This window comes from Aquarana catesbeiana, linkage group LG02 (assembly GCF_042186555.1).
Source record: "Aquarana catesbeiana isolate 2022-GZ linkage group LG02, ASM4218655v1, whole genome shotgun sequence".
In the NCBI taxonomy this organism is placed as follows: domain Eukaryota; kingdom Metazoa; phylum Chordata; class Amphibia; order Anura; family Ranidae; genus Aquarana; species Aquarana catesbeiana.
The window spans coordinates 770121269-770146390 of NC_133325.1; the positions used below are offsets into that span (position 1 = coordinate 770121269).

At 44.3% G+C, this 25122-nt stretch overlaps 1 protein-coding gene across 3 annotated transcripts in view; it reads right to left on the minus strand.

Annotated features, from left to right (window-relative positions):
• Positions 1–25122, minus strand: part of PDZK1 (PDZ domain containing 1) — a 50466-nt gene that overhangs the window by 17841 nt on the left and 7503 nt on the right. For all 3 annotated transcript variants that reach the window (XM_073617309.1, XM_073617308.1, XM_073617310.1), the window contains exons 2-3: positions 8665–8876; positions 5092–5365 (exon numbers count right to left, since the gene is read on the minus strand). In XM_073617309.1, coding sequence (XP_073473410.1) covers positions 5092–5365; positions 8665–8874 — 484 coding nt within the window. In that variant the 5' untranslated portion in view covers positions 8875–8876. The remainder of the gene's footprint in view (positions 1–5091; positions 5366–8664; positions 8877–25122) is intronic.

Consider the following 25122-nt stretch of genomic DNA (forward strand, 5'->3'; position numbering starts at 1 on the left):
ACCCAAGCTGGCCTGCAGCTCTGTGTGTCCGATCAGACACGGAGCTAGGGTTGCCACCTTTTCTTCAAGCCAAACCCAAACACTTTAGCGGCGCACAGCAAATTTTTTTTTTTTTTTTTAGGTGGAACACTGGTGTAAAGGTGAACTATGATATAAGGGGGTTTCTGCTCACCAAACCTACCACTTACATCAGAGTTCCCAGCATTCTCCATTAAATTAGGGTTCCCAAAGCCCCCCCTTACATCAGAGTCCACAGGGTACCCATTATCTTAGTGTACTTACTCACTTGGAGGCAGGAGTGAGAAGGAAGGGAGGAGATTTCGGTCACAGACATTGGGTGGTGAGCTCACTCACCCAAGGATGGAGGCACAGGCATCAACACCTTTCAGCCACAAAGTATCTGCTGGTTGCTGAGCTTCAAATTTCCACCCACACATCCGTTTGCTTAGGCACAGAATGCTGCAGATTGGAGTGTGGGCAGACAGAGGGGTAGGGGTGGGAAGAGGAGGAGCATATCAAGCCCTCTCTCCTCTCCTGTCTGTGTATGGGGATGGGGCCCGTGCGCACACCTATGCACCCGGTGGTTGTGGTACTTGGTTACTTGGGAGTCTCTAGACTTGTGCACAACGGGAAATTTTGTTTAGTTTTGGTTTGTTGTCGTTCGTAAAATATTATGTTACGTTAATTTGTTTTCGGATAATTCGTTATTATTCGTAGAGTGTCGATATTTGTTATACTGAATCTCGAATCATGTCGAATTCATTCGTTATATCCGCTATAATTACGTTCGTATTAGTTGAAATTGGATATTTATGTATGTATATTGATTTGTGATAATGATTTGTAGTTTGGAAAGTCGTTTGTTTATTGAACCTTTTAACACACACAATGACAATATCTCTTCTCCTCTGCTCAAATACAATACAACACCCTTCTCACTCAGTTCTCAGGAATGCACTTTGCCAGTAATCCAAACTCCAGCACAAAATTAATCAGCTAATTGGACTGTAAGATTTACTTTGAGTTGACCTTTTGTTTCATTAGATCTTTAACGAACTACTGAATCATGTCGAATTCATTTGTTATATTCGCTTTAATTTCTTTCGTATTAGTTGAAATTCGTTAATTTTTTATTCGGATACATCCGAAAGATGCAAAATTCGGCTGAATTTCCATTCATTACGAAACGAATTGCACATGTCTAGGAGCCACTGTCCATTCTGAATATTGTGTCCAGGTTTCAAGCCTAGAAACACACTTCAAAACCCGGACTGCACAGGTGAATCCTGGACGGGTGGCAACCCTATAAGTAGCTGCGGTTCGGCCCCACCCCCTATCTCTAGAATGCATTAAGATAAAAAAAAAACCTGCTGCCTTTACAACCACTCTAACCTCTTAGTGCCGGCGCCTCCCGGCCCTTTAAGAGGTTTATGATGCCAGAAGGCGGGGCGCGCCTTAAGATCACGTGACCGAGAAACTCCTGATTGCAAGGATCAATCGGGAGCTTTCAGTTAGGTGACGGTAACTGTGCCGGGAGCGCACAGCGCTGGTGTATTGCCAGCAATTCATACAAATATGCGGCCCTTCAGCGCTAAGGACCAGGCGCAGAGAGGCCTGCATTATTGTGTACAGTCGGCGCCAAGGGTTTAAGGTTTTTCACCATGTGCATTAAGGATTTCATGACAGAAAGATGTTCCTATTGCTGCACAACATATGATCATCACACGTTACCCTAAGGGAAATTTCATAATGTAAGCTGTCGGTCACATTTAACCTTTGATGACTAAGGCCATAGTGAAAGCTTCTTATGCCGCGTACACATGAGTGGAATTTCCATCAGAAAAAGTCCGATGGGAGCTTTTCATCATATATTCCGACCATGTGTATGCCCCATTGGACTTTTTCCGTCGAAAATTCAGGCGGACTTAGATACAGAGAACATGTTCTATATTTTTCCGACGGAACTAATTACTATCGGAAAAAACGCTCGTCTGTATTCTGTTCCGACGAGATTAGCAGAAGGAGCCCAAAGGGTGGCGCACTGGCTATTGCACTTCCTTTTTCTAGTTCCGTCGTACGTGTTATACGTCACCGCATTCTTGACGGTCGAACTTTGGTGTGACCGTGTGTATGCAAGACAGCTTGAGCGGAATTCCGTTCAAATTCTGTCGGAGAAACCTTCAGAGTTTATTCCGACGGCAAAACCGCTCGTGTGTACGCGGCATCACATTTGTTCCTATAAGATGTTGACTTTTTTCAGACACAAGAGACTTGCAGTAAATTCTAAATGTGAAGATTTGCCTATACACTATATTGGCAAAAGTATTGGGACACCCGCCTTCAAACGCACATGAAATTTAATGGCATCCCAGTCTTAGTCCGTAGGGTTCAATATTGAGTTGGCCCACCCTTTGCAGCTATAACAACTTCAACTCTTCTGGCAAGGCTGTCCACAAGGTTTAGGAGTGTGTCTATGGGAATGTTTGACCATTCATCCAGAAGCGCATTTGTGAGGTCAGGCACTTATGTTGACGAGAAGGCCTGGCTCGTAGTCTCCACTCTAATTCATCTAAATTTATTGGTGCGCAGTCATGTTGGAACAGGAAGGGGCCATCCCCAAACTGTTCCCACAGAGTTGGAAACATGAAATTGTACAAAATGTCTTGGTATACTGACACCTTAAGAGTTCCCTTCACTGGAACTAAGGGGACAAGCCCAACCCCTGAAAAACAACCCTACACCATAATCCCCCCTCCACCAAATGATTTGGCCCAGTGCACAAAGCAAGGTCCATAAAGACATGGATGAGTGAGTTTGGGGTGGAGGAACTTGACTGGCCTGCAAAGAGTCCTGACCTCAACCCGATAGAACACCTTTGGAATGAATTAGAGCGGAGACTGTGAGCCAGGCCTTCTTGTCCAACATCAGTGCCTGACCTCACAATTGCGCTTCTGGAAGAATGGTCAAACATTCCCATAGACATATTCCTAAACCTTGTGGACAGCCTTCCCAGAAGAGTTGAAGCTGTTATAGCTGCAAAGGGTGGGTCAACTCATTATTGAACCCTACGGACTAAGAATGGGATTCCATTAACTTTCACGTGCACTTAAAGACAGGTGTTCCAATAATTTTGGCAATGTATGGTATCTAGAAATGGTAATCATGCCTAAGCCTTCCCATAAGAAAAAAATCTTTTATCCTGAATTTCTTCTGAATGATACCATGTGTTGCAATGAGCTTGGGTTCAAGCTTTGGTTCAGGCTTGGGTTAAGTCCAAACTAGACACGTGCAATTTGTTTCTGTCCGAATACAAATTTTTGGTTATTCAGGGATTCTGATGTATCCGAATCTCTGAATGAAATAGAAACAAATAGTAATGAATTTAGTTGAAATCTGTTAAAATTAATCAAAATTATTAGTTTTCTAATGAATTCCAACTTTTCAGAACAATTAGAATTCGGATCAGTTAAAAAACGACCGACCAATTTGAATTCTGTGTGGGAAGCCGGTTGCCCGCATCCTTAACAACCATGAGTCATCATCTGTCAGCGGGCTTCAACACTGACAGATGAATGTAAAGATAAAGAAGAAAGATGTAAAAAAAACGGCGTAGGGTCCCCCCTCAAAATCCATACCAGACCCTTATCCAAGCACGCAGCCTGGCAGGTCAGGAAAGCGTGTGGGGGGGGGGGGGGGTGCGAGCGAGCACCTCCTGAACCATATCAGGCTACATGCCCTTAACATGGATGGGTGTGGAGGCTTTGGGGCATGGGGGGGCTCTGCATGTTGCAGACAAGGGCCTCTTACCGACAACCCTGGGCTGTGGTTGTGGGTGTCACGGTCTGTGGGTAATTTTTTTATTTTAATTAAGGTCTTTGCATAAACTGTTTCCTGTCTTGAATGGGTGGGTGAATGGGTACCCTGTACTCAATACCCATTCACATGGGGGGGGGGGGTCGGGATCTGGGGGCTTCCAGATTCCGATAAGCCCCCCACCTGCAGACCCCAACAACCACAGCACAAGGTGATTTGGGGTGGTGGGAGCACAGCCCCCCTGCCCCTAAGCACTGACCCCCCCATGTTGAGGGCATCTGGCCTGGTATGGTTCAGGGGGGGGCACTCGCTTGTCCCCCCCCTTTCCTGACCTGCCAGGCTGCATGCTTGGATAAGGGTCTGGTATGGATTTTGGGGGGAGCCACACGCCGTTTTTTTTTTACATTTTGGCATAGGGTTCCCCTTCAAAAACCATACCAGACCCGAAGGGCCTGGTATGGACTGGGGGTGGGGGTGGGGGGGGAGCCCTACGCCGTGTTTTTTTTAACATGTATCTATTGCCGAGCAATTGCCGAATTCTGTATTTCTACATTCATCTGTCAGTGGGGAAGCATCATGGTTGACTCATGGTTGTTGTCGAAACGGATGGCCGGCTTCCCGGCCCGCTGCTTAACAACCAGCTATTTCTTCACACAGAATTCGATTTGGTTGATCGTTTTTCGACCGATCCGAATTCTAATCGTTTTGAAAAGTTGGAGTTTGTTAGAAAATTAATAAATTAAACTAAATTTAATGGAAACTAAACTAAACAAATTCCATAACGAAATGAAATTAGTGACATAACGAATATATCCGAAATGAAACAAAACAATTTTATCCGACCTGTACATGTCTAGTCCAAACCCAATGTCCTCCAAACCTGGAAGTTAGCTGTCATTGCTGGGGCAATGAGCTGTGGGTATGAGATTCCCTGCCCCGCAGCTTATGTACACAAGGGGGTGGTTATTCCTGTGACATCATTTACCTAGTATGGGCGCATGGCCATATTGTGTCAATGTCATTTTTCGGCCATGTTATTGTAATAGATCTGTTGTGTTGGCAGTAAACTAAAAGCACATTTTGTGTGTGTGTGTATTTAGGTCACTTCCTTTTTTAAAAAATCTTTGGATTTTAGATTCTTCACTGCACATAAGACACATAAGAATTACGTTTCCTAACTCTGTCCCTAAAACTTCCAGTTTTTTTCCATACCTCTGACCCTCAGACTAAGAACTTGGAACTTGCCAACTCACAGTTCAGATTTGGATTTTTCCCTACCTTTTATGCACTTTAGGGAAAATCCAAAGGATCCATTGTCTTTCACCAAATAGCATAGTCTAGGCTTTAGTGTAGAGGATTCGCTGGGTTTTGGTGTAGAGGATTCACTGGGTTTTGTTGTGGAGGATTCACTTGGTTTTGAAGAAACAGATTCGTATGAAGGTGGTTTACCATCAAAATGCTCCACACTATTTTGCTTCGACTTCTTGTAGGAATCTTTATCTAGAACTGACAAGCTGACTGAATTTCCACTGGCCTTAATAAGTTCTACAACCTGTTGGTCAAAATAAGAAAAAAATAAAAATCAGTATTCACTAGAGACCGGTGACATCACTGAGAATGCAGCCTATCCATTCACTAGAGACCAGTGACATCACTGAGAATGCAGCCTATCCATTCACTAGAGACTGCTGACGTCACTGAGATGCAGCCTATCCATTCACTAGAGACCGCTGACATCACTGAGAATGTAGCCTATCCATTCACTAGAGACCAGTGACATCACTGAGAATGTAGCCTATCCATTCACTAGAGACCAGTGACATCACTGAGAATGCAGCCTATCCATTCACTAGAGACCAGTGACATCACTGAGAATGCAGCCTATCCATTCACTTGAGACCAGTGACATCACTGAGAATGCAGCTTATCCATTCACCAGAGACCAGTGACATCACTGAGAATGCAGCTTATCCATTCACCAGAGACCAGTGACATCACTGAGAATGCAGCCTATCCATTCACTTGAGACCAGTGACATCACTGAGAATGCAGCCTATCCATTCACTAGAGACCAGTGACATCACTGAGAATGTAGCCTATCCATTCAATTGAGACCGGTGACATCACTGAGAATGTAGCCTATCCATTCACCAGAGACCAGTGACATCACTGAGAATGCAGCCTATCCATTCATTAGAAACCGGTGATGTCACTGAGAATGCAGCCTATCCATTCACTAGAGACCAGTGACGTCACTGAGAATGCAGCCTATCCATTCACTAGAGACCAGTGACATCACTGAGAATGCAGCCTATCCATTCACTAGATACCGGTGACATCACTGAGAATGCAGCCTATCCATTCACTAGAGACTGCTGACATCACTGAGAATGCAGCCTATCCATTCACTAGAGACCGCTGACATCACTGAGAATGTAGCCTATCCATTCACTAGAGACCAGTGACATCACTGAGAATGTAGCCTATCCATTCACTTGAGACCAGTGACATCACTGAGAATGCAGCCTATCCATTCACTTGAGACCAGTGACATCACTGAGAATGCAGCCTATCCATTCACCAGGGACCAGTGGCATCACTGAGAATGTAGCCTATCCATTCACTTGAGACCGGTGACATCACTGAGAATGTAGCCTATCCATTCACCAGAGACCAGTGACATCACTGAGAATGCAGCCTATCCATTCACTAGAGACCAGTGACATCACTGAGAATGTAGCCTATCCATTCACCAGAGACCAGTGACATCACTGAGAATGCAGCCTATCCATTCACTAGAGACCAGTGACATCACTGAGAATGTAGCCTATCCATTCACCAGAGACCAGTGACATCACTGAGAATGCAGCCTATCCATTCACTTGAGACCAGTGACATCACTGAGAATGTAGCCTATCCATTCACCAGAGACCAGTGACATCACTGAGAATGCAGCCTATCCATTCACTAGAGACCAGTGACATCACTGAGAATGTAGCCTATCCATTCACCAGAGACCAGTAACATCACTGAGAATGCAGCCTATCCATTCACTAGATACCGGTGACGTCACTGAGAATGCAGCCTATCCATTCACTAGAGACCAGTGACATCACTGAGAATGCAGCCTATCCATTCACTAGAGACCAGTGACATCACGGAGAATGCAGCCTATCCATTCACTAGATACCGGTGACATCACTGAGAATGTAGCCTATCCATTCACTAGAGAGCGGTGACATCACTGAGAATTTAGCCTATCCATTCACTAGAGAGTGGTGACATCACTGAGAATGTAGCCTATCCATTCACTAGAGAGCGGTGACATCACTGAGAATACAGCCTATCCATTCACTAGATACCGGTGACATCACTGAGAATGTAGCCTATCCATTTACTAGAGACCGGTGACATCACTGAGAATGCAGCCTATCCATTCACTAGAGAGCGGTGACATCACTGAGAATGCAGCCTATCCATTCACTAGATACCGGTGACATCACTGAGAATGCAGCCTATCCATTCACTAGAGAGTGGTGACATCACTGAGAATGCAGCCTATCCATTCACTAGAGACTGGTGACATCACTGAGAATGCAGCCTATCCATTCACTAGAGAGCGGTGACATCACTGAGAATGCAGCCTATCCATTCATTAGATACCGGTGACATCACTGAGAATGCAGCTTATCCATTCACCAGAGACCAGTGACATCACTGAGAATGCAGCCTATCCATTCACTTGAGACCAGTGACATCACTGAGAATGCAGCCTATCCATTCACTAGAGACCAGTGACATCACTGAGAATGTAGCCTATCCATTCAATTGAGACCGGTGACATCACTGAGAATGCAGCCTATCCATTCACTAGAGACTGGTGACATCACTGAGAATGCAGCCTATCCATTCACTAGAGAGCGGTGACATCACTGAGAATGCAGCCTATCCATTCATTAGATACCGGTGACATCACTGAGAATGCAGCCTATCCATTCACTAGAGAGTGGTGACATCACTGAGAATGCAGCCTATCAATTCACTAGAGACTGGTGACATCACTGAGAATGCAGCCTATTCATTCACTAGAGAGCGGTGACATCACTGAGAATGCAGCCTATCCATTCACTAGAGAGTGGTGACATCACTGAGAATGCAGCCTATCCATTCACTAGAGACTGGTGACATCACTGAGAATGCAGCCTATCCATTCACTAGAGACTGGTGACATCACTGAGAATGCAGCCTATCCATTCACTAGAGACCATTGACATCACTGAGAATGCAGCCTATCCATTCACTAGAGACCAGTGACATCACTGAGAATGCAGCCTATCCATTCACTAGAGACCGGTGACATCACTGAGAATGCAGCCTATCCATTCACTAGAGACCGGTGACATCACTGAGAATGCAGCCTATCCATTCACTAGAGACCGGGGACATCACTGAGAATGTAGCCTATCCATTCACTAGAGACCGGTGACATCACTGAGAATGCAGCCTATCCATTCACTAGATACCGGTGACATCACTGAGAATGCAGCCTATCCATTCACTAGAAAGCGGTGACATCACTGAGAATGCAGCCTATCCATTCACTAGATACCGGTGACATCACAGAGAATACAGCCTATCCATTCACTAGAGACCGGTGACATCACAGAGAATACAGCCTATCCATTCACTAGAGACCAGTGACATCATTGAGAATGCAGCCTATCCATTCACTAGAGACCGGTGACATCACTGAGAATGCAGCCTATCCAATCACTAGATACCAGTAAAAGCACTGGCAATGCAGCCTATCCATTTGTTCACTGTAATCATCCAAATTAGCAATGAAATTACCTCAGGGTGTTCTTTGTCATCTACGAATACTCCGTTGACCTTCATTACTCTGTCTCCGTCTTTTAGCCCAGCTTTGTCTGCAGCACTCCCCTTTTCAATTGACCGGACAAGGTGGCCTTGTTCACCTTGTTCAACGCGTAGGAAAAATCCATAGCCCTTTCCTTCTACTTTGTTTACGGTACATTCCCGAGGCTGGACGGTGGAGGCCATTTCTACAATAAATGTCAAAACTAGAGGTAAGAAAATGTTTTCAAATACACCCCTATCAAGTTACAGCCCAGTTAACCTGAAAAATCTGTGGAGTCCAAATAGTTTCTATCTTTGTTTTTTTTAGTTCTGTTTCATCTTTTCAACTTTCATTTCTTCTCTCTCACCTTCTATCTTCCTTATTCCAGTGAACGTTCACCAACCCATCAAGTCATTGAAGTGTACAAACAGGCAAAAATGTATTATTTAATTTTGTATACAGTACGAGACGGGTTAGACCCTTTATCAGGTTTTTATTGCTGTCTGTTTCCCCATTGACCATTGTCACCAGAACAGAAAGTGATGGAAAATTTCAAAAATGTTGTCAGAGCAAGAAATAAGGAAATATCTTCTATTGCAGAAACCTGTTTATATTATATAACAACTCTCTAAGGTGAAAATTCTGCACAGATTTTCTCTCATTTATTGAGTCTCCAGGACAGGAAATAAAATGTTTTTTATGCTTTGACATACCACCTTACACTAAGTCTAGCTGGACAGTATGATCACCTGCTGACTTGGGTTGTGCAAGCCAGTCAAGTTCCTCCACCCCAAACTCACTCATCCATGTCCCTATGGACGTTGCTTTGTGCACTGGTGTGCAGTCATGTTGGACACAGGAAGGGGCCATCCCCAAACTGTTCCCACATAGTTGGGAACATGAACTTGCCCAAAAATGTCTTGATTTGCTGACGCCTTAACCACTTAATACCCGGACCATTTGGCTGGTCAAAGACCAGAGCACTTTTTGCGATTCGGCATTGCGTCGCTTTAACTGACAATTGTGCGGTCGTGTGACGTTGCACCCAAACAAAATTGACGTCCTTTTTTTCCCACAAATAGAGCTTGCTTTTGGTGGTATTTGATCACCTCTGCTATTTTTATTTTTTGCGCTTTAAACAAAAAAAGAGCGACAATTTTGAAAAAAACGCAATATTTTTTACTTTTTTGCTAGATTAAATATCCCCCCAAAAATATATAAAAAAACATTTTTTTCCTCAGTTTAGACTGATAAGTATTCTTCTACATATTTTTGGTAAAAATACATTTCAATAAATGTTTATTGATTGGTTTGCGAAAAAGTTATAGCATCTACAAAATAGGAGATAGTTTTATGGCTTTTTTATTATTATTTTTTTTTTTACTAGTAATGGTGGTGATCTGTGATTTTTATCGGGATTGCGACATTATGGCGGACACGCTGGACAATTTTGGCACATTTTTGGGACCACTGGCATTGATTACTGTAAAAATGTCACTGACAGTGAAGGGGTTAACCACTAGGGGGCAGTGAAGGGGTTGTTAGTGTGTTCTAGTGTGTGTTCTAACTGAAGGGGGGAGGGGACTGTGTAGGGGAGATGACAGATCGGTGTTCATACTCTGTATAAACAGACAATCTGTCTGTTCTCCCCTCAGAGAACCGGAAACTGTGTGTGATCCTGGTTCTCCATGTGCTCCGAGCGATCGCCGGAGCCCAGCGGTGATTGAGACCGCCGGGCACTCACATCGGCTCTGTGGGCAAGCAGGCGCCCCCTAGTTGCCGTCTATGGTACCGACGTACCATGACGGCAATTCGCGCAGCTGAGTCATGTTGCTGCAGTATATATATTGTATATATATATATATATATATATATATATATTGTATTGCAGTATATATTATACTGTGGTGGCTGGTCGGCATGCAGTTAAGAGTTCCCTTCACTGGGCCAAGCTCGACCCTTGAAAAACAACCCCACACCATAATCCCCCCTCCACCAAATGATTTGGACCAGTGCACAAAGCAAGGTCCATAAAGACATGGATGAGCGAGTTTAGGGTGGAGGAACTTGACTGCACAGAGTCCTGACCTCAACCTGATAGAACACCTTTGGGATGAACTGGAGCGGAAACTGCGAGCTAGGCCTTCTCGTCCAACATCAGTGCCTGATCTTACAAATGCGCTTCTGGAAGAATGGTCAAACATTCCCATAGACACACTCCTAAACCTTGTGGACAGCCTTCCCAGAAGAGTTGAAGCTGTTATTTATTATTATTATTATTATTATTATACAGGATTTATATAGCGCCAACAGTTTGCGCAGCGCTTTACAACATGGTTATAGCTGCAAAGGGTGGGCCAACCCAATATTGAACCCTACGGACTAAGACTGGGATGTCATTGAAGTTCATGTGCATGTAAAGGCGGGCATCCCAATACTTTTGGTAATATAGTGTATAAAATGTGGAGGTTGGACACCTTTGATGCTGCAGCTTGATTGTGTGTGGTTGATTTTGAGTGTCGATTTTAGTTTTTAATATTATTTCACATTTTGAGGAGTGAGCACAAAAAGGTTTTTGATTTATTAACTCTTCAATAAGACACAGAAGTTGAATTCAACACATTTTTACTTCAGCTAATTGCAGTACAGAAGATGTTTTTCCAGTCCTTTGAAGTGTAAGAAGACAATGACTTTCTTAAGCCCTGTCTCTAAGAAGAACTGACACTGACTGAGGGAACATGGGAGATGTGGGTAGGGTCCAGCTAGGACTAAACTAACTAGCACCAAACAGGAGGGGTGGATAGAGAGAGAAACCAATATCACAATAGTAAACAAATTGCAGTGGCCCAAAACTGCCACTAGATGTCAGCATACTACAGAGAAATAACCTAATGAAGTTCAATACAATACAGAAAAATACATGAAAGTTGAGCAGAACAGCAAATTTTCCCAGTGGCACACAGGCAGAAAAAAAAAACAATTTGATAGGGCTTTAAAGTAGGGTGACCACGTGTCCTGGATTGCCCGGGATAGTCCCGCATTTTGCAGGTCAGTCCCGACCACCTTCATTCCAGGACAATACAGCTTCCCAGAATGAAACTGACACAACCACCCCTGAAACTGACATGCCCCCAGAAAAGGCTGCCACATGCCGTTTTACTCACTGACAGTACTTGACCTGGCCGGGAATGCCAGAGAGGCACAACCCTCGCTCCCTGCTTGTGATTGGAGAAAACATAAATCCCGCCTCTTGTGTCTAATCACTGTAGGGTAGTGTAGAGCCAGTGTTGGAAGAAGGTAAAAAACGGGTCTTGGCCGGCCAGGACAAGTACTGTCAGTGATTAAAGTGGCCTTTTTTTGTTTGTTTGCCGGCCCCCCCAAAAAATGCAGCACCAGCCGCCACTGATCTTCACCATCCAGAAGGTAATCGTGAAGGTTTACACTTTTAAATTCTGAAAGGCTGTGCTGTGGAATCCATAACTTTTATATAAGCTGATTTACGAAAATAGTAGGTAATAGGATTTAGTGCATAGTCCTATATCAGGGTCCTGCTCTGGGGTAACCCCAAACTTGGTGTAATGATTACAAAACAACAACAACAACAAAATGTGTTGGCTATAGAGACACTTACAAGCATATCTAAACCCAAAAACAACAATGCAATATCTATCATATTTCCAGTCCTCAGATGTGGTGGCTGCATTAAATTTTCTTATTTTCAGGCTTTTTTGCCCTTTGTTTTTATCTGGTGATCCTGCAAACAACACACTTCCTGTCTGGCTTTATGGCTACACTTATTTCCACTGTATCTATCGAGGAAGCCATGGCTGCTACACACCCTGGGCTTCAAACTGTCTCCATTTGTTCATCACCATTGCATGGTTGCATACCTCCCAACATTTTGAGATGGAAATTAGGGACACCTACTAACAAATGTATGTAGGCTTAGGACACGCCCCCTGCCACACCCCCTTAAAAGAGGATTAACCAAAAAATGGTTAATTAAATCCACAAGGACTTTTTTTTTACCTCTACTATAACTTTATATTGGCTTTTAAAATGTACAAAGGCGGCAATTTAGAAGTCGGATGAAAGGTTTGGCACTGGGAAACACTTTTTGAAAGATAAAAAGTGCATTTTATATACATCTATATAGATCAGACCAAAATGAGGGACAAAGAGGGACAGAGGGACAGAGGGACAGAGGGACATTGCTCCAAATCAGGGACAGTCCCTCAAAATCAGGGACAGTTGGGAGCTATGTGGTTGGTTTATGGGAAAAGTAGTTTACATAATAAAGATTAGGATTATTTTTATCATTATCTTTTTCGGCTCACAAGAAGAGACACAGACACAGCATTTCCGGCTAGGTTACACAGGAATTTTCTGTACTTGCTGAAAACATTCTGAAAAAATGAAAGCAAATGCAGCCACCACATCGAAAAATGCAGTATAGAGGCAGGTCTCTGGTACCTCCTCCTAGATGTTTGGAGAAACTTCTAGAAGTTAGTGGATGGAGACTAGGAAGACCTGATCTGCATAATTGAGGGAACTTGGCCAATCCCCAGGCAGAAAGTCCTGGCAGGGTGGCTGAGTCAGCCCATAAATATGGTTTAGCCATGCTAGCAGGAGAGTCTGGGGAAGATGGAGCGCTGAGGAGACTGTTGGTGGCCTAGGAGGGGAACCCTGAGGCTGGGCTTGGGAATATCAGCATCTCGGTTTTAGGAGGAATCTTGCCTAGGGAGCAAAGAGGACAGTGTGAGTACATCAACACACCCAGGGATTCACAAGGGGAGAGACTGCAATATGTAGCTGTGCTTAACCCTTCCTATTCCTTGCCCTGGGAGATCTTCGGAGCATCTAGGTGGGCTGGTGGACAAGCAGCCAGGAGGTCTGGTATTGCCTGCAGGCAGCAGAGCTGGAAAGCAGTGTCTGCAGAGGAGAGTTGATACTCCTGTATGCAGTTCACAACATACTGTGCTATTTACTAAAGGGACTGAGGGTTCCTAATCCTCAAGGGGCTTTTGCTTTTGATTACTAAAGACTGTCAGTGTCCAGGAAGGAGAACAGTTCAGGATCTTGTACATAGGAAGGAAGTTGTCCCCGTTTATTGTTTCGGTCAAGTTGGGCATCCCATAATTCCTATTCCCTATCCAAGTTATTACCCCTAATAAAACAACAAAACCAAGTTTAGAGACTGTTTCTTGTGTCTGGATGGAAGTGAAAAATGCCTGTTGCCTGACTGTGCAGGAGTAGGGGAACCAGTTACCAGCAGCCCTCCAGCGGGGGGTAGTGCTACATTTGTATTTAAATGGTACTCTTTGTTGTCTTGGCATTAAAGGGGTTGTAAAGGTAAATTTTTTTTTTTTTTTAAATAACAAATATGTTATACTTACCTTCACTGTGCAGCTCGTTCTGCACAGAGTGGCCCCGAACCTGGTCTTCTGGGGTCCCTCGGCGGCTGTTTCAGCTCCTCCCCGCAAGCATTAACCACCTTAATGCGAGCTCCCTCGCATGGTGGTGAGTGCTTGCGGGCGCGCTCCCGTGATACAGCCGGCGGCTATAGCCGCTCGCTGTATCACTCGGCCCCGCCCCCCGGCGCGCCGCATCATCGGATGTGATTGATAGCAGCGCGAGCCAATGGCTGCGCTGCTTTCAATCCATCCACTGCAGCCAATCAGCGACCAGGCTGAGCTGCAATGAAGATGACGAGAACGAGCAGCGAAGATTCGAGGCGTCAGGTAAGTAAAACGGTGGGGCTGGGGGCGGCGGTATTGTTAGTAGTTTTTTCACCTTAATGCATAGAATGCATTAAGGTGAAAAAAATTTTACCTTTACAACCCCTTTAATGGAACAAAGTGCAATAGCAACTTATTCGTATCAAGTCAGGACTTTCAACTTTGCTTTTATACCTACATGAGCCACTGTCAGGGCTGGGCTCAGCCCTTCCTTCTCTGAGCTGGCCGCTCAGCTGTCGGCTAATTGCCAGCTCCTATCTCTCCACAGGTACTCAGCTGTTTTTTTTTTTTTTTGCCACATCAGCGAAAGGATGCACCATGGGAGTAGCTTTTTTTCAAGTTGACGATCAAGAAAAATACCTCCCTTTTTCCGTCACATCATTATGGCTTTAAAGTATTGCATTGATTGGGGGATTACTTAACATACCTAATCCATACTTACAACTCCCTCCGCTATTCCAACATAAGCCATTAATTCCTTACTAACCACCCTCCACCACCCCTCACCACCCCCCCTATCCCCCCCCCCCCCCCCCCGAGACCATACTCCCTCATGTCTCCTGTTTTTTTTTTTTTTTTTTATTATAATATAATTATATCTAATATTGTGTTCTATTATGTTCTATAGGAAGCCCTTCACGACAACCATATCTCAGCTGCTTTAATAGAATTTCTAAATCTTTCCCATTCTCCCCACTTGGACCTAAACACCTCCATTTTCATCCCCTCACTGAATCTTAGATATTCCATGTCCTGTGTCTCATTTATTTTATTGAACCATTCCCTCATGGTTGGCCTTTCTTTTCTATTCCAGTTATTGGGGATTAGGCTCTTAGCTGCGTCAATAAGGTGAGGAAGGAGTGATCTGAGGTAGGTCTTAGTATGCATCTCACTCAGGTGGAACAGAAGGACCCTGGGATCCCTTGGCAAATCATATTTAGTAATCTCTTTGATATATTTCTGATCTCATCCCAGAAAATCACTATCTCAGGACACAACCACCACACATGGGCCATCGTCCCAATTTCGCCACATCCCCTCCAACAAAGCCGAGATTTATCCTTATCGATTTTATGCATCTTATCCGGGGTCATGTACATTCTAGTTAAACACTTGTAATTTAACTCTAGGACTTTATAATTAACTGACGTGGTCAAAAGACGCTTTACTATCAGGTCCACTTCTGTCTCTGCAAATGTTAAACCCAACTCCTTCTCCCATTTACTTATAAAGGACAGGGTGTCTACCCTCTTCAGCTCAACTAATATTTTATATATTCTAGAGAAACCACTTTTTTCGTTCCGTTCTATGCATATTTTTTCCAATGGGAGTAGGCTATTCATTGTTCTAATAGGTTGCGGCAAAGATGCTACGAAGTGTTTTAACTGAGCGTAACGCCATGGGTTAATAATCATCCTATCTCCTCTTTTCTTGAGCTCCTGCAATGAACAGATTTTCCCCCGGTCCATTACATCCCTTAACTGCAAATTCTCGTCTAAAAGCCATTTCCCAAACCACTCTTCCTTTCCCGGTGGGAAGTAATCTACTTCCTTCAATGACATTAGTGGTGAGTTGTATTGCCAGTGTTCCCTTTTGTGGACCCGATCCCATACTCCAAGTGCATGTCTAGTGATTTCGTGCATTTTTGTGTCTTGTTTTCTTAATTTTGGTGCGTACCATATTATTTTGTGAAGTTTTATCTTACTGATATTATTTTCAATTTCTACCCATTGTTTACCTTTATTTTTAAACCAATCTATTACCCTCCCCAGTGCAATAGCTTCATAATATTTACTAATATCAGGTGCTTCCCATCCCCCTTTGTTTTTAGTGTTTATTAATTGGTCATATTTTATCCGTGGGGTTTTCCCTTTCCATATGAATTTTAATATCATTGAGTGCAACCTCTTAAGATAGCCAGGCGGAAGAGCCACTGGGAGCATTTGCAATGTATATGTAATTTTTGGTAATAAAACCATTTTAAGTGAGCTAATTCTACCCGACCACGACAGTTGCCCCTGCTGTAATCTCTTTAGTCCTACTTTAACCTCATTCAGAAGCGGGATGAAATTGGCCTGGAATAGCTCTTCTACTGAGGTTGTGATTTTGATTCCTAGATAGTTTAAGGCTTCCCTCTCCCACCTAAAAGGAAAATGTTTTTGATAAGCGAAATCACTTGTCTTATTTGGGTTGATGTCTAGTACTTCTGATTTGGTGGTGTTTACTTTAAAATTAGACAGTTTCCCGTACTCTTCTAATGTAGCTAGGACGTTCGGAAGAGAGATTCTTGGATTGGTTATATAAAGGAGAATATCGTCCGCAAAAGCAGCCAGCTTGTACTCAATTCCCCCTATATTGACCCCACCAATGTCCGGGTTCTGTCTTATCCTGACAAGGAGGGGCTCCAGAACCATCAGGAAGAGCATTGGGGAGATTGGACACCCCTGTCTTGTGCCATTGTACATACTGAAAGGCTCGGACAAGATCCCGTTTATTTTTACTCTCGCTGATGGTTTTGTATAAAGCGCCTTTATCCAGCTACAGATCCTCTCCCCATAACCTACTTGTTTGAGTGTTTCCATCATGAAGTCCCAGTCTACTCTATCAAATGCTTTTTCAGCATCTATGGATAGCAGTAGACCTGGGACCCCACTCTTTTTAATTTCCTGGGTTATCAGTAGCGTCTTGATACTATTGTCCCTTCCTTGCCTACCTGGTATGAATCCCACCTGATCAGGATGGATAATGTTTTTAATTATTTGCTTTACTCTACCCGCAATAACTTTTGCAAAGATTTTTGTGTCATTGTTTAAAAGGGATATAGGCCTGAAACTAGAGCATAATGTTTTGTCCTTACCCTCCTTATGAATGAGCACTATAGTAGCTGCCAATGCATCTCTACTCATTTCCCCTCTCGTTCCTATCTCATTTATATAAGTACATAATTTTGGTACTAACTGCTCCTGATATTTCTTATAATATAATACCGTCAGTCCGTCCGGACCAGGGCTCTTTCCTGTCTGGGTCTCCTTAATAGCTTTCCTTACCTCAGCCTCTGTAATGGGGGCATCTAGCACGAGACTCTCCTCTTTTGTTATCTTACTCATCCCAGTATTTTTTAGGTAGTTGTTTATTTTTTCTCGCTTTTGCTCTCTCGTTTTATCATTGTCCTTTATATTTATTGAGTAGAGTTCCCCATAGAACTCCTGGAAGGTTTTTGCTATATCCTTATCATTATAATTGTATTCTCCTGATTTCGTCTTTATCTTGTCGATGTAGTTTTTGTTTTTCTTTCTACACAATGCCCTAGCCAGCACCCGGCCTGGTTTATTCCCAGATACATATCTTTCTTTCTTGACTAGATTTTATTTCTTACGGTTTTCTGCCTCAATCTGCTGTCTCAAGGCCTCCCTAGCCCCATATAATTTTCCCAAGGTCCCTCCTTCCCCCGTATCCTTATGCTGCCTTTCTAGTTTTTTGACTTCTTCCTGGAGAGTGCTCAAGGTTTTTTTCTGCCTTCTCTCTTTCTCCACTCCCGCCTTTATTATTATCCCCCTAATATATGCCTTGTGGGCCTCCCATACCATTGCTTCTGATAATTCTTCGGAGGAGTTGGTTCTAAAATAAAATTCCAGTTCTTCATTTATTAATTTGTCTATTTCCTTATCGTGAAGGAGATCTTCATTTAGTCTCCAATTATGGAACGGGGGAAATTGCTTGTTTTGCTTTATCCGTAATGTCACCGGGGCGTGGTCCGAGAATGTTATGGAGCCAATATTTGTACTATCGACCTCCTCTAGACCCCTGTGGTCTATGAAGAAATAGTCAAGTCTTGAGTACGTCGCGTGCACGGGGGAGTAGTATGTAAAATCCAATATTTTTTGGTGTTGCATCCTCCAAACATCGACTAGTTGAAGCTGATGTAGTTTTTTTTTAAGTTTATTCAACCAAACTCCTCCTGTCCCCCGAGCACGCGACGCACTATCCCTGCCCGGCTCAAGGCATAGATTCAGATCTCCTGCTAAGACCGTCCTCCCTCTCCTGAAACCCTCTAGCTTTAGTAAGGCTCCGATTAGATATTTACTTGGATTGTTATTAGGGCAGTAGATGTTAGCTAATGTATATAACTCACCATTTAATTTTCCCCTCAAGAATAGTAATCGGCCCTCAGGGTCAGACATTCTCTCTTCTATCTGGAAACGGGTTTCCCTAGCAAAGCCGATCGCTACCCCTTTTGCGCCCCTTATCGGGGAATCGCTATAGAACCACAACGGGTAGTCCCTCGACAGAATCCTCTGGTTTCTCCCCAGGTATAGGTGTGTCTCCTGGAGGAAGACCACCTCAGCTTTATTGGCTCTCAGCTCACTCATCACATTCGCGCATTTTATGGGCGAGTTGAGCCCCCTCACATTATAAGTTATCAAATTGATTCCAGCCATTTATTTTCTTTTCAATACCCCATCGCAGCTACCACAGGATACAAATAAGGTTGTACTGGTCTCACCCCTCCCTTGCCCCCCCTCCCCCCCTCCACCACACCCCCCCACCCTCCCTCCCCCCCCACACTTAGGAGCACCCCATCTCCCTATAGCCCTACTGACCGTGGCCTCGCCTTCTCCACCCAGCCCTATGGATGGCCCCTCAAGGGTTGAGCCCAGTGCGAGAGCCATGCATCTCCCATCCCGCCCCAGGAACTATCCGGCCCCCCCCTCCCCCCCATTCCCCATCACCCCCCCAGAGCTCCCCCCCCCCCAAGACTCCGGGCCCTTAGCCCATTGCCCCCCGTCCCCCCCCCCCCTCACCCCCCAACCGCACAAGAATCTGACCTACTAGACAAGGGATAACTAGCTACAACTTCACCCCTATACCCCCCTCCTATTGTACACAGGCTTCCAATTTTGTGTGTCTTCAGCAACATTTTGGCCTCCCCCTCTCTCCCACCATCCCGGGATTTCTATGAGTGGAATGTCCAACTTGCGGCAGAAGTTTTGGGTCTCCTCTGGGAACCTTAATGTCGCTGAACGCCCATCTTTTTTCCCAATCAAACATGCTGGGAAGCCCCAAGAGTAGTGCACTTCTCGCGCTTTGAGTAGATCCAGTAGAGGTCTGAGGACTCTTTTTCTTGACCGTGTCTCATTCGCCAGATCTGGGTAAATTTGTAGACTGGATTCCCCGTATTTCACTGAATGATTGTTTCTCAGACTTGCCCTGATTCTTTCTTTGTCTTGATAGTTATGAAACCTCACTATCACATCACGAGGCGTTTCCCTGCTGATCTGAGCAGGTTTCCTAAGCCTGTGCACTCTATCTAGTTTAACGGGCTTGTCCTCCAGATTGATTAGGCCTCCAAATATTTGATCCATCTTTTCCTGTAGGTCTTCACCCTCCCCTTGTGGTTCTGGGAGGCCTCTAATTCTCAAGTTTTTTCGTCTACTTCGGTTTTCCTGATCTTCCAATTTATATCTTAAGTCCCTTTGTTCCCGCTGCATCTCCTCTAACTGGGATCTCAGTGTTCCTATTTCAGTTCTCTGGCTCTCCACTGCCAACTCGGCCTCTTCCACTCTTCTCAAAATGTGGCCCATATCCCCTCTTATGGCCTCTGTTTCCGCTCTAATGAAAGTTTCCAGCCTGGCGAACATCTCCGCTATATCATTCTTTGTTGGCATAACTCCTTCCCTTTGACTCTCCATTGGAACTTCATCTAAGGTTGCCAACGTCGCTGCATTTAGACCTAGGGATTCTTCTGCAGCCTGCCTCCTTGTATTAACTTTGGGCGGACCGTCCGAGATTTTGCCTTTAGCTCCCGGACCCTTGCCCGGACTTGTAATGTTCTCCTGTACCATATATTTCCTTATCGTTCCTGGACTTGCACTTAATCTGGCGGGTGCCCCAGTTGGGTTCGTTGTTGTTCCCCCCCTGCTTGTTTTCCCTCTCATTCTTATTATCTTTTCACCCCCTTGACTTTATTTTACTCCACCAACAACTGAGGTTAAGCCACCAATATGTCAGCACCCCCCCCCCCTTAATGAGGGACCAAAAAGCTAGACTTGCTACACTTATCTTGGGGTTTTTCAGGGCCTGTACCCCCCGTGACGTCCTTACTTGTCTATTTAAACTAATCTAATCCTTTATTGTTTAGATATTTCTCCAGACACTGGATGGGTATCTTCACTTAGGCAAGTAACGGGTGAAGTTGTTCTTATTGTCAGTACATTACATTATCCCTGGGAAAATGAAGTACAGCCCTTATCTTAGATCTTATCCCAGAATCCCAGGGCGGCGGATAATTAGATTTTTACATATAGATTATATACACATAGAGCCACTTTCAAAAGTTCTCCAGAAGAGGGTTAAGTCATTCCAAATATTAATATAGCCGTTTGATTCAGCAGACTTCAAAACCAAACAGTCCCTTCACAAACCCTTCTAGCGGAGGTACTCGCGATAGTTCACTTATTGTATATACCAGATCTCCATATGGGCTTCAGCTACTCTAGAGAGAAACGAATACAAGAAAGGGGGTCTGATTCTGAATACAAACCAACGCGTCTTCTCCTTTAAATGGAAAACACTTTCAATGGTACATTGCACTAGGAAAAATCTGAATAGTGATATATACATCCAAGTCCGTGCCTATACCGCTAGGACTTTAACTTTCACCTTTATCTCTCAAATGACAATACGGATTTCACATTGGGGGCTCCCACCATGTTGATGTGTAAAAGGCACTTACCCTCTCTGGCCGTCTATTCAAAAGACCATAACACTTATCTGAGGGTTGCCTGTCTCTCCTTTCTTCAGCAGCTTCTGTGACACTTGCTGTCTGTCAGTCGCTCTATCTGTTTGCCACACTCCATGGGCTTGTGTCAGTGCTTTACGATGCTGTCTCAGGGCTCCCCTGCTTGCTGTTTCTCCTCTCACCTCCTCGGTCCCTGCTCTACTCAGGCTCCGGGAGGTATATCCATCACAGACGCGGCGGGGGGGATATCCAACACAGACGCGGCAGGGGGGAGGGGGGGCGCAACGGGGGGGGAGGGAGAGCTGCAGCCGCGTTCTTACAGGGACCTAAGTCCCGCGGCTAATCTCGGGTATACGGAGCTAGGGGGCGGCCGCCCGCACCAGAGATACGGGAGCCGTGGTCAGCGTCACCCCACCGCCGACCATGGGGAGGAAGGAGAAACCCGGCATCCCAGAGCGAGAGGATGAGGTCAGCCCGACTTCCGCATCCGACCCCTCCCCTCACGTGAGGTCTGTCCCAGTGCAGTCGTGAACAGGTACTCAGCTGTTGATGATATCCTGCTCTTCAGTCCTGCCTACTTAAGCTGTCCAGCCCAGAGGATCTCTGCCTTCGCCTTGGTCAACATCACAGAGACGCTCTCCTGCAATCTTGTTAAAAGACTTGCTTGGCTGACATCCCTTCTGGCTCCAGATCCTGTTTGCTGTTTTACTATGCTCACCTCCGGCCACCTGACGTTTGACTTGTCTGACTATTCGTTCCGGTTCCTGAACTTTGGCTATGTTTTGACTATGTTTGTTCTATTTACTTTTATTATTAAACAAGTGTGATGTAACCGTACTTCTGTCTCGGTCTGATTTCATGGTTTCTGACAGCCACTCTAATTACAAAACCTCTGATAGAGTAACATGACAGATTTACTGTCCATATAATAACAATTTACATAGTTAATGAAGCAATACCTATAAAAGAAGCCTGGTAAATACTTAACTTACCTGCTGCCTGTGCCGCTAAGCATCATTCTTAGAGAAATTTTGTAAGTCCACAGGACATCTGGGAGTGTTGACCTCCTGGGACCCTCCAACCCTCACAGGTTCCTCCTGCTGATGTCTATGTCACTACAGAAGAGAGTAATGATGTAGAGGTCAGCAGGAGGCACCATCCAGACCTGTTGGTGACCCAGACAATTGACACTTGTGGAAGTGTCAGTTTGCTTGCAGACTTCAACAGAAGATTTCTCAGGATTGAAGCAAGAGGAATGCTCACTCAGGAAATATTCACTGTCTTCTTCTACAGGTTCGGCTTAATTTAAAAATGTTACTATTAGGATAGGGTCCCTTTAAATAAATATACATAGAAAGACCACAGGAAGTGTCTATGTTAAAGTGCTATTAATGGAAGCCTGAGCTGTTTGCCATTGTTGATCTCTCCTTCTAAAAATGCTACTTGCCTGGAATATGTGCTGGTCTATTCTACATCACTGACCAAGAATAAGGCACACCTAGGCACACATCTATCATCTGTTATATGTGCCTTAATGCATTCTTGTTTTCGGATCATCAACTCGGAGCTTTAAAAGCAAATAGGTAGCAAGCAGTTTTAGAAGGAGTTCAGAAATGGCAATGCACAAATTAAAAGCTGGGGTGTGTTTAAAGAGACTCTTCAGTTTTAGATTTCCTGCAGTGGCTTTAACCTTTTGGCTGCTCATAGATGACTTAATAAAATCAAGCAATTGTTATTGCACAAAGACATATTCTAATATGAACGTTCTGTTTTTAATAGAGAAAAGAAAGAAAGCCTTGAACACATTTGTGCTACCTCCATCCTTTCACAAATCTGGAAGAGGATTGAAATAAAAAGTCTACTGAATCCAGTGCACACCTTACAGTATAGAACCTAAATAAACATGGGTGCTATAAGTAAACATAAAAGATGCTTATCAAAAAGTGCAGAATTTAAAGTGTTACCAGCATGTAGGCAGGTGCAGTCTGTTGTTTCCACTGCAGATGGTGCTCAACCGCAGTGGCAATGCAGAGGGAGAGAAAAATCTTGAAGAACATGGTTCCTCTATGGTTTCCCGAGTCACTGGGGCAGTAATCCGATTGGATGCTGGTTGCCCATGTGACTCTGGCGGCCATCTTAGGTGTAGAAGAGTTTATTTAAGACCCTGGATTTGGCATGCATTCATGTGTGGGTAGGTCACTCGTCTGTCAGGGACAGCATTAGTAGCAGGGAAAGGTTCCAGGTGAGTAGGGAATGCTTAGGACTCCACAATTTTCTTATACATCTTCCCATTTGGGCATATAACGGCCAGGCTGGATTCCGCCCCTGCAGACAGATGCTGTCCGTTCGGCTGATACCTGCTCCGCTACACGCTGTTGCCATCTGTGAGTGTTCTAGGTTGGGCCTTCTACCACCGGGTTGGCTGTGAACTGTTTGTCTTTACTTCAATACAGGTTCTACTATCTGCACTGGGACTGTGTGTGTGGTATTGCCGCCCCACTACGCTGCACCCACCCACAAGCACTCCATAAAGTAAAAAACAGGAGGCGTCACTGTAACGTGAGCAAGGGAGCTTTAGAGGCCCTGAAACGTTATACTTTGCACTATGGTAGTGGCAAATAATTGTTTCATTTTGCTCTTTATGACATCTGGTGACACTTTGAATTTGAGGACTGAAGTAGGTCACAGCAACAAAAACTATTGTCCATTGAGGAGAACTGAGGCAGTTGTCAGTTTACTACAGAAGCTCAGGATCTTCAGAATCTGTCAGGATCTATGGGTGTTTTTTTTTTTTTTTTGTCTGTAATCAAACATAGGGAAATGTGCATTTATTGCAACAATGTATATGCTGTTCACATGGTGCACTACTGTGCTGGGGTCCACAGTCCCACTCCTTGGTCCAATTTGTCATTCATTCAGTATATTCCTGACTTGAGTTCAGCAGTCCTGCTTGCCTGGTCTGGTTCTCTGTTTCCTCCTCTACTCTTCTGTTCCATGATACAGCACACTCTAGAGTGCTCTGCAGTTTTAAGTCTCTCTCCAAAGCACAGTTCCCTTCTCCACAGCTGCCACTAGAACTCCCTTGTACTACTTATTTCCTTCTACAAGTGCAGGTTAATCTCCACACGATAAAGCAGGATGAACCTAGGAGTTGAAGAAAGGGTTTCCAGTTCACACGATGGAGCTGGGCTTTTTCTTTGTAGAGAAAAAAATGGTTCACTCTGGCCTTGCATTCATTACAGAGTACTATGATATCCACAATATCCCCCATCTCTCTCCTATCCTCGTCTCTCATTTTGGAACTCTTCAACAGATTCTGGGGTGATCAAATTTTGTCAGTCTAGAAGTTAGAGGAGAGGTGCATTTAATCTAATTAGCATCTAGGAAGGTGACATGCATAAAATGGCCTTCAACACCAGGGATGGAAATTACAAGTACCTTGTGATGTTCTTCGGGTTTTGCTATACACTGATAGTGTTTTTGGAACTTTATCACTGAGGTCTACCATGACCTCCTGTATATTTGTGTTATAGCATACTTAGATGAAAGTGTTGTCTTCTCCCCAGACCTGTGCACCCATTGTCTTTATTTGAAAATTGTCCTACCATGGCTTTGCGGCAACAATCTCTATGCCAGTTTGGAGAAATGCCTTTTCCCAGCTCTGTGCGTTTCTCTCTCAAAAGTTTTCGGATGCTAAGAGAAACCACCCCATTGGGGACTGAGACTTTTGGCTATTAAACTTGACTTGCAAGAATTGTGATATCTACTAATAAAATCTTATTATCTGCAATCAGCTTGGTGGTTGAATGGGCACTCTTCTTTGCCAGATTTCATTTTGACATTAGCTTTTGGTCTGCTGATGGTCTGTCCTTTGACATTGATGCTTCAAAGAGTCACTTCAACCCGCAACCTAAGATTCCTCCCAACCTGATTCTGCCACTTTTCATTTCTAGCACTCCCATGTTCTCCCAGGG